Source organism: Zosterops lateralis (genome assembly GCF_965231275.1).
Source record: "Zosterops lateralis genome assembly, chromosome: 15".
NCBI classification, from domain to species: Eukaryota; Metazoa; Chordata; class Aves; order Passeriformes; family Zosteropidae; genus Zosterops; species Zosterops lateralis.
The window spans coordinates 8,975,394-8,985,844 of NC_139775.1; the positions used below are offsets into that span (position 1 = coordinate 8,975,394).

At 40.7% G+C, this 10,451-nt stretch overlaps 1 protein-coding gene across 3 annotated transcripts in view; it reads left to right on the forward strand.

The window, feature by feature from the left end:
• MYH11 (myosin heavy chain 11) overlaps positions 1–10,152 on the forward strand; it is a 52,933-nt gene extending 42,781 nt beyond the window's left edge. For 2 of the 3 annotated variants that reach the window (XM_083872575.1, XM_083872576.1), the window contains 10 exons: positions 27–239; positions 916–1,128; positions 1,777–1,938; positions 2,691–2,819; positions 3,347–3,435; positions 3,665–3,788; positions 3,937–4,145; positions 4,667–4,775; positions 5,351–5,523; positions 9,474–10,152. In XM_083872575.1, the coding sequence (XP_083728701.1) occupies positions 27–239; positions 916–1,128; positions 1,777–1,938; positions 2,691–2,819; positions 3,347–3,435; positions 3,665–3,788; positions 3,937–4,145; positions 4,667–4,775; positions 5,351–5,523; positions 9,474–9,612 (1,560 nt within the window). In that variant the 3' untranslated portion in view covers positions 9,613–10,152. Of the gene's footprint in view, positions 1–26; positions 240–915; positions 1,129–1,776; positions 1,939–2,690; positions 2,820–3,346; positions 3,436–3,664; positions 3,789–3,936; positions 4,146–4,666; positions 4,776–5,350; positions 5,524–6,608; positions 6,641–9,473 lie in introns of all 3 variants that reach the window. The other variant, XM_083872577.1, reaches the window with a different exon arrangement.
• The last annotated feature ends 299 nt before the right edge of the window (positions 10,153–10,451 follow it).

Sequence of the window (10,451 nt, forward strand, 5' to 3'; positions counted from 1 at the left end):
CCTGTACTGACACTACCTTTTTACAGATGCTAGCTGAAGAGAAGAACATCTCCGCAAAATATGCAGATGAAAGGGACAGAGCAGAAGCTGAAGCTAGAGAAAAGGAAACTAAGGCTCTGTCATTGGCTCGAGCACTTGAAGAGGCTTTGGAAGCCAAAGAAGAACTGGAGAGAACAAACAAAATGTTGAAAGCTGAAATGGAAGATCTTGTTAGCTCCAAAGATGATGTTGGCAAGAATGTAAGTTTTGGCCTTAGAACAATCTCCACAATAATTTAAAATAGCAGCTAAAAAAAGGGATCATTGTTTTCAGTGTGGGAAATTCTCTGCAGTACACAAATCCATTCAGCAAGATCAGATATTTCATACAGAATTCCAAAGTTATTCCATTTGTGTCCAAACTTTCAAGGGATTTGGTAAAGTAACTGTAGGCTATGTTTATTTTCAACATAACTTCAAGCATGAAGATGATTCTAATTGATTTCTAAATAATGTACGAGTTTATTACACTTCTTTGAAATTGTGAACTCTGCAAATCTTATTTTATTAGTGATATTTAACTTTGCCATATGCCTTATATTTACTTACATAACTGCAGCAAATTTCCGCTTGTGCATTGCCAATCACTTCTTTTCTTACAGGGATATGATTATATTGCTTCTAATACTAAATAAATTATATTATGATATTTGACAAGATTAAAAATGAAAGACTGGGATAAAGAGAATCTCATTATTTTAAGACAGTTTTGCAAGTGTACAAAATAAAGCTAATTTAGCATTTTCAGTGTAAATTACTTTATTCATTGTCCACACCTGCTAGTTTCAAATGTACCCTGTACTGCAGGTATACTGTGTATAACTAGAATTATTCTTATTTCTCATAATAAGTCTATTAAATTCTCATTGCTTGAAAGGTCCATGAATTGGAGAAATCTAAACGGAGTCTTGAACAGCAAGTAGAAGAGATGAAGACACAATTAGAGGAGCTAGAGGATGAGCTACAGGCTGCAGAAGATGCCAAACTCAGGTTGGAAGTTAACATGCAGGCCATGAAAGGCCAGTTTGAAAGAGATTTACAAGCCAGAGATGAACAGAATGAGGAGAAGAAAAGACAACTCCTCAGACAGGTACCATTCCCTATCACTGCCTTTGTAAATATTCAACCAAGCCAGTTGAAAGGCCCCAGCCTAATGCCATTATTAAAGTACCTCACTAACTATGATGAAAAAAAAGCATTACATTGCCTTGTATTTGGTGGAAAAAAAGGGTTCTTGTACTGGAAAAGGCAGGGGGGGTTTCCCTGTTCCAGTAGCAGATGCATAGTTACCAACAAATATAGCTATTTAACTCTACAACCAATATAGTATAAAACATATGAACTGTAATTTCTGACATAGTCAGAACCACCTTCCCTGTATTCTCAGTGCAAGTGAAAAAAGAAAACTTCTAATATATCTGTTTTCCCAAAGTACACTGAATGCATACAAAAAGCATTGGAGATGAAAACAGGACAAAACTTATTTGTACAAGAGCTGTTGTGACAGCAAGGACAGCTGCTGTAGCCATCATCTTGTAACACACATATTTCCATGAATACAGAACTCAAATTGCTGAATCCTTTCAAAAACCTTTAATTTTGGGACAAAATGGAAATCTGCCAGGGAAATGACAGTCAACAGGGATATGGGGTCTGTACGCACTATTCAGACATTCACAGAGTGTTTAAGAGTGCCCAAGGACTTTCCTAAACTGAACTTATTTTCCTCAATGATCAGCTCCACGAATATGAAACAGAACTGGAAGATGAGCGGAAGCAACGTGCCCTGGCAGCTGCAGCCAAAAAGAAGCTGGAGATGGATGTTAAAGACCTGGAGAGCCAGGCTGACTCTGCTAACAAAGGTCGGGAAGAAGCCATCAAACAACTTCGTAAATTACAGGTATGTAAGCCCAAAATTACAGGTTTTCCTGCTGCTGTGTCTTACACAGCCACAATACAAAAGTTAGGTGACATTTGTGAACTTGATGCCCATTACAAATGATTGGTCAGAAGGGGAATTTTAACTTGACTGCCATGTTCAAATATCAGTGTTTGAACACTCAGTTTGAATGACAGTGAGAAAATTCACAAGGCAAATTATTAAAATCTTAAATTTCATCATGGTAGAGAGTTTCCAGAATTCTCTAGCCAACACTCATCTGCTACTGACTTACCCACATGGAGGAAAACGAGGATTCACGTGAAGAGAAAGGACTGTAAGATAAAATCTATTACAGGCCTTCAACACTTGACTCAAGAGCATAAAACACTGTTCAGAAATCAAGTTGTCTCTGAATTAGCATGTTCCTGTTTATACTTTAAATCTCCATATCAGCTGTTCTGTCATTTGCTAACAACTAAACAACAAAAGTTTTTTTAATCAGAAACATTAAGACTGTACATGTGCTCAAATACTCAGAGGACATACAGACAATAGGCATTATAAAAGATGCAGTGTTCAAGTGGAAGTATTGCCTTCCTTGGAATAGCATTTCAGATCTTTCCAACGTGTCTCTGCAGGTCTCTGCTACCAGATCTGTGCAGAAACTATAACTTCAGCAGCATTATGACAATGTAAATGTGTATGTGCTCTGTTCTGTCCACATTTCTTTCGACTGAAATGGTAACACATTTGTTATTCTTTTCAAAAAGGCTCAGATGAAGGACTACCAACGAGAGCTGGATGACGCACGGGCTGCCAGAGAAGAAATATTTGCTACAGCCAGAGAAAATGAGAAGAAAGCAAAGAGTCTGGAAGCAGAACTCATGCAGCTTCAGGAGGTAAAGTGGGAAACCTACAGGAGAATGAAGGAGATTACACAGGGCTTTCAGTAACAAAACAGAACTGCAGGGAAGTAATCTAACAGCTCTTAGGGACTGGACTTGTAACAAGTTCCATGTGCTCCACTAAAGCTGCTGGATCTACATCTGAGCACAGTCAGATTGAGCTGAAAAAAAACACCTTGGAAAAGGATAGAGATCGCAGCCTTAAAGGGAAATTAACTGGATGATCCAACACAAATTGTTTTCAATAGCAATAAATTCTTGAGGGCTTAGTGCTATTATTCCTACCTGTATTAAATGGCCATCTTGTGACTAAAACAAATAAAATTGAAACCCGCTGACAGGCTGGAGAAAGTGTATTACATTATACTTCCCTAGGATTTATGACATGACAAGAATTTATTCTGTTAACAAGACAACCCATCTCATACCAGCTTTAGAAAATTTACGGCTCTCTGAATCATGCTATAACTATTTGAACATTTACCCATTTCTTTATCATGCTGCTTTTTCCATTTCTCTAGGACCTGGCTGCTGCAGAAAGAGCTCGCAAACAAGCAGACCAGGAGAAAGAAGAGATGGCAGAGGAACTTGCAAGCGCTGCCGCTGGAAGGTAGGAATACACCAAACTACACACAAGGCTCTGAATGTGCTACCAATGCTGCCAAGAGAAGTTCTGTTCCGTTCCCAACAGCCATCTGGTCTTGACAAGACAACACGCACACATATCACTACTTTCATTGAAATATCTAGTTCTCTTTCTGAATTACTGGCAGTTCATAATAAAATCATAATATATGGTCAGAGCCATAACTACTCACTTTTTAAATTTATATTTCCAGGACGAGCCTTCAGGATGAGAAGCGGCGCCTGGAGGCAAGAATTGCCCAACTGGAGGAAGAGCTGGAAGAGGAGCAAAGCAACATCGAGGCAATGGGTGACCGCATGAGGAAAGCAGTACAGCAGGTACAGCTCATTCCAGCACTTTCTGTTCCTATTCCAGCAAAAGCTACTCGTGCTTCTGAGTATCTGGAGGATTGCTATCCCAAACTGCCACCTGCCATTTCTCTGAGAGCATGCAACACTTGTGACAGCATCCCTTCCCACCTTGCAGGCAGAGCAGCTGAACAATGAGCTGGCAACAGAGCGCTCAACGGCACAGAAGAACGAAAACGCTCGGCAGCAACTGGAGAGGCAGAACAAAGAGCTAAAGAGCAAGCTGCAGGAGATGGAGGGAGCTGTGAAGAACAAATTCAAAGCCACAATTGCTGCTCTGGAGGCCAAAATTGCTTCTCTCGAAGAGCAATTGGAACAGGAAGCCAGGTACTGGTCTCACAGCTGTCCATTTATTGTTCCAGTTAATGAGACAGAAAATAAAGGCAAGCAGGATTTGTGTCATCAGGCTCTCAGTGCCACTAAACTTGGTTAAGTCTCTTTCTCACTTAACATTTCTGAGACATATGGCAACAGTTTCTGATTAAGATCCATTTTATTGCTGAAAAGTTCTACTGGTACCATAGACAAGGATCTGTCCTCCTACACTTTAGAGTAACTGCCCTGTGACTCTGCCAGGTTAATTGCCATAACACACTGTGCCACTTGTTGGATTATTCCTTGAGGAAATCACCTTGTGTTTCACAACACACCTCCAGGAGCACCTCTAGCACAGAGCAGAGACGTGTACTTGATTTTGTTTTGAACAAAAAAGTTTTCCTTAGAATTCACCTGTTAAATTCAGTAAGACCTTTAGCACAGGGGTCCCAGGTGCCAGTTTCCTGAGCCACAAGCCCAAGGCAGGAGAGTACAGACCTTCCACATCCCCAAACGCTGCCCTGTCATTGCAGAGAGAAGCAGGCGGCGGCCAAGACGCTGCGCCAGAAGGACAAGAAGCTGAAGGATGCACTGCTGCAGGTGGAGGACGAGAGGAAGCAAGCAGAGCAGTACAAAGATCAGGTACACACTGTGTCACAAGGGTCTTAGTCAAGGGCATAGGAATTTTTAGGTTTTGCCCTAAAAAAGGAAGCAAATCTCCATCTAGAAAGCAGACTGAATGCTTGGATTCTATGCTGGGAGAGCCATACAGTCCATTACTAAAAGATGAGAATATAATTTTTCCATGTTACATCGAGTGCCAAAGCACAAGTCCTTGTTAATCAGCCAGTTGCAACAGTCTGACTGCACAGCAATATACAGGACTGTGCACACACCCTTGCTGCTACATGAATAGAAATGCTGGACATATTTTACATTAAAATTTTAGCTTTATTTATTTAGCAAATCCATCTGCAAGCCCAAAAAGCAGAGGTAGGACTATGCAGCAGAAGAAACAACAAGGTTGTGTCTGAATACAGTAGCTATCAGCAAAATGAACTCCCACAAAGCAAAGTTATTTTCAGGCCATAAGCTCCCATCTTTGATTTGGGTCATGTTTCAGTACAACTCTCAATAGAAGCATAAAATTAAAACGAGGAATATAAAGCTCTTAGATCCATTTTAAATTAAAGCATTGCTCTGAAATGTCCCTTTAGGCTGAGAAGGGCAACACACGGCTCAAGCAGCTGAAAAGGCAGCTGGAGGAGGCTGAGGAGGAGTCCCAGCGTATCAACGCGAACCGCAGGAAGCTGCAGAGGGAGCTGGATGAAGCTACTGAGAGCAATGAAGCCTTGGGCAGAGAGGTTGCAGCACTAAAAAGCAAGCTCAGGTAGAGTACCCTCGTTTGGGATAGCCCTTCCCACTCACTGAAAGCCTTGAAATTTAGAGCTGAACTGCAAAAAGTGGAAAAAACTCTGTCAGGTGAAGGACAGGACACTGACAATGCTCACTCCTTGTGTTAGCTTGGCACTCAGAACAAAAGGCTGAAGTTATGAGTGAAGTGCATTTCATAGACTGCAGCAGCCTCATGATCTCATCTGATAACACGGCACAGGCCTTACTCTTCTCTAATCAAAATCCTTTTGGCTTCAATTGTTACAAAATTAGGCTTGGTTGCTTTTGAAAACACCCCTTATATAATGGCTGTATCTATTTGTAGAGAAGCAGTCACAAAAGTGTAGAAATGCTTGTGCTTTTCACACTTTCACACATGGCACAACTCACACAGAACGACTGTGAACCGTCTTGGACATCACAGGCAGTAAAAAGCAAAGCACATTAAATTACTCTTATTCCAAAATCTCTTTGGAGTTCACCACTATGGGATTCAGTGTCATCAGCCCAAAGAAAAGATTAATCCCTTTGCATTTTCTTGTTAAAACTGCATGGGAAAAAGATAAAACTGTAATCAGTCAGCTACATCCCTGAGTTCTGCACTCACTGGGTTTGAAAACATGAGTTCACTAAAATAAAGAGGCTGACTTGAGCTATAAAGAAATTGCTCTATCTGCATCACTATATCATAAAATTTTGCCTTCTACCTAAGACCAGCAGTAGGTCAGAGGAAAAAAAGCACCCATTTACTTGTGTTCTCAAAGTAGTTTGCCAGAGTATTTAACAGTAACATGCTTCAGTGTTACTGGATGTGGATGCCCTTCAAAGTGAAGAGTTATGGGTGTAGCAGCCTTTTCCTGGGTAGTAACTTGGGTAGTTACATGCTCCTGGCTGCTTTATGAAGCAGTGCCTGTGTCCAGCCCTTTTGCATAGAACATCATACAGCTCATTTCTCTTTTATCTAAATGTAATGTAATTGGCTGTAATGTACTTTGTTTAATTATTTTAAAGTAATTACCTACCTCTGATCATGACTATGTACCTAGTTTAACTGCCCAGGACTCTTTATCTCTGTTTCAGAGGGACACAGGAACCTTCGCATGACTAAGCAGGTACCATGCCTTCAACTTTGCAGCTAGCTTGTATTGCACAAATTTCCATTTTCTTTGGCCCTGGTTAAAATTATGTGAGGTTTCTGCAAACTGTGAAGGCTTGGATATCTTGGCATTAATCTGTTTTATCAAAAAAGACAAATATTACAATAATCTAGCTACCATCAGCTGTTCATCAGTGATACATGTTTCTTATAAGTAGATTATGTACTGACGTAGACTTACCAATGTTGCATTCTCACAAGCTCTACCAACAGAGTACCTAAGCAAGTACTCTGATTGTTTTTGCATGATTTTTTTTTGCACATCATCTTTGTGCACTGCCATGAAGAGTAATTTTTTTTTCAAATAAAATACACCATTGATTAGTAAAATTGATTAAAAGGACTAATGAATATGGAGTGTCACAGCATGTCATTAGAATTTCACAGTATTTATTGTGCCTACTGTAATGCTGACCTAAGGTAAGAGCCCATCTAATTCACCTGAGATTTGGGAAGACCTTACTTGCATGTGATTTATCACACACCACACAATCACAAACAAAAGAGAAAGTCTTGCCTTTCATTATGTAGCACTCTGTGCCTGTATTGCTTACAAAGAGTTATTACTGAGGCTTATAGAGCTGTTTTGCAGACATTGCTTGTTTACTGTGTTAAAACATGGAGCACAGACACAGACATTAAAGCTGACACTGTAACCTAGCACAGCGTTATGTTATATTTATTAGCACATTCTCTGGAGATAGGAATAATACCTGCACTGCAAAAAATAAAGAGCTATTGCCTTGTAATATTTGTATATTTTCTATTTTACATATGCTGGATTTTGTTGTGAATACACAAATATTTAAAGATGATGTCTTGTCCTTGCATGTGCCTTTTAGTCAGCCTAATATCTCCAGTCAGACTGTTACTCAAGCACCACTCCAGTAGCACTTCTTCAAAGGCAGATTAAATACAGAGTTAGTGAGCCAACACTGGTGCTGAAGGCTTGTCCCAGATACACACATTATCCTAAAGGTTCTAATACCAACGATCACATGAATATTATCAAACACATAAACTTCTTTAAGAGGAACAAATATCAAGAAAAGGTTTTTATCCACAGGGCCAATACCAGTTTTAAAGAACTGACAAATTTCTGCATACTGCAACAGTTTCATAAGTAGTTAGTGGATGATAAGGAGTTCACTCTGCGGCCAGAAGTGTAGTGCAGTTTGGTGACTCTTGCTGTTATTCTGTTCAGTCCCATGTTCTCTTACAGCACTTCTGTGAATTACTGCAGCATAAAGGACTTGTGAGTAACTGAGTCCCACAGCACAAGCCCAAGGGGGTAGAGAGCTCTTCCTTTATTAACAAGAATTAACTAATTTATTTACCTAATTAGAACTTATTTGCTAAATAATAATAATAACCAATCTCTGCTGCCATAAAATGAGAGACCCTGCTCTTAGACCATGCCAAGCTCACACCAGGACAGAAACGACACACCCCTGCGTTCTACATGTGCCATCAGCACCAGAACAACCATGGCTAATTAGCAGCAGATCTTACCTGAAGCTTTATTAGCTAGCTAACTGCCTACTCACACTGAAGTTTAAGAGCAGAATTATGGAAAACAGACATGTCACGTTTCCATCTTGGAGATGCAGATTCATGCCTCTGAACTAAGTTAGTCCAGCCAAGGTTCCTACCCTCTTCCCTCACATGGAAGACTGAACTTTGGACTTAAATAGGTGCTTCAGAAAGGGCACTGGCTTAGTCTTTTGCAAGGACAAGACGAGCCTTTAAATATTTATGCATGATTGCTGTACCCAAAAGTGCAGTCTCGGATCTATTTAACACCAAATTGGTACTTTTGGCACAATATCCAGTGATCATGAATTTATTTTATTGCTTATATTTGTGGTCTCAAGCCTTTACAAAGGTTTGCTTAATGAGGGGCAAGTGAGAGGCCATGTCACAAAACTGAAATGCTTTGAAGCACATTAGCAATAGAGGCCATGGGACAAACCCATTGTCTGTCTCACTTGCTCACACCTCCCCAGAAATTAACCTTGAGGACCAAAGTGTCCCTGCTTTGGGATGTGCCTATGAAATATATGGGGATGGGAGGGAGATGGGAAAGGAAAAGGGGATAAAGTGGGAAAAGGCATTTCCTGTAGGACACGCGCACTGCTAAGCATCAGTCCCCAGTTCCAAAGCAACGACTGTTTCCTCTCTCTGTTGGGAAAGAGAGTGGAACTACTTAGAACCTGGGTGTCACACCTGTCACAGCACCTGTGGTGCCCTGAGCAGTGCAGCCTGTGCAGAGAGGAACTGTGGGCTCAGAAATGTCTGCTGACATCGCCAGCACTGCCCCATGCCCAGGGCTCACAGCCCTTCAGGAACCGGTGGGCAGAAATTCTGTACAAATTGCTCTCTCTGCCTGCTTCCCTAGAGGGACAGGAGGGCCACTCCTCTGCTGGGGTGTATGAGCAGTCCCTTTTTCCACTCAAATACCTTCAGTGCAGTTCTCATAGGGGAAAACAATGAAATGAGGGGAAAAGTGGGAGTGATTTGGGGCTGATAAGACTGTTCAGAGAAGGACAAGGACACAACCCATCTTGGAAACCCATTTCATTTCCAAGCAATTGGGAATCTCAACCTGTACACAAATTACAAGTTACAGAACAGAAAGTGGAATTAGAGGCCCACAGCTCTTGGCTTTTCTGCATTTAGAACCATCAGTCCCACAGGTCCTGTTACCAAACTCTTCTTATTTATGAGGATTCCAAATCACCTAACACCTCATTATTTTTTTTTTCTATTTTTTTCCCCTCTTACTGCAGGAGGGGAAATGAGCCAGCATCTTTTGCCCCACCCCGTAGATCTGGAGGCAGAAGAGTAATTGAGAATGCAATAGATGGAGGTGATGACGAAATGGATGCAAGAGATGGAGATTTCAATGGAACAAAAGCCAGTGAATAAACACGCTTTAAAAATTGCACTGCAGCAAGGGAAGGGAGGGAGGACGATATTTAGCACTGTATAAGTCTACTCTTAGTGTCAAGGTCACATACACCCACTCCTCTGACAGATAAAAGCACAACTGCCTTGTCTCCAATGTATAGATTGACTCCAAAACTTTTCTTACCATGAAGCGTACTTGAAAAGGTGGGGGTTTTTAACAGAGTCATTCACTTTGAGAATCTTGCAGAGAGTGAGTTCTAGTAGCTCAAATGATTTAAGTCCCAGTAAACTATGGTCTACAGAGGATTTGTGAGATTGTTGCAGGGAAAAAAAAAAGGCATTGGTCAGTTAATATTTTCTTAAACTTTCATTTTGTTTTGAGTATTCAATTAATATAGGGTTTTCTCCTGGTTACTCCATCCCTGATGCACAATTCACAAGGTGGAAGTGCCTTTTTAATCACTTACTGAAAAATATAATTTGTTCAAATTAAGTCATCTGTTACAGTTTTATATGCACCATGGAAGTGCTTACACACTAATAAAAGGCTATAAAAATGACTCCACTATTTTTGTGTACAGGTGTCACTTGAAGGGAAGGGGGGATGCAGCAGAGCTTCTCTAAAACTGAAATACTTCTTACAAAAATTAATCTGTAATCATTAGAACAAAACCTTGATTTTCTTCAAAGTGATGCTTTTGAAGAAATACAAAGAAGTCTGTACACTGATCTAGAAGTAAAATGGCATAACCACATGGAACAGGTTTGATTCCCTCAGGGACACAGTGGGCTGAGGTGCCCTGGGATGCTCCCAAGGGCTGACAGACACAGGAGCTGCAGAGACTTGCAGCACTCTC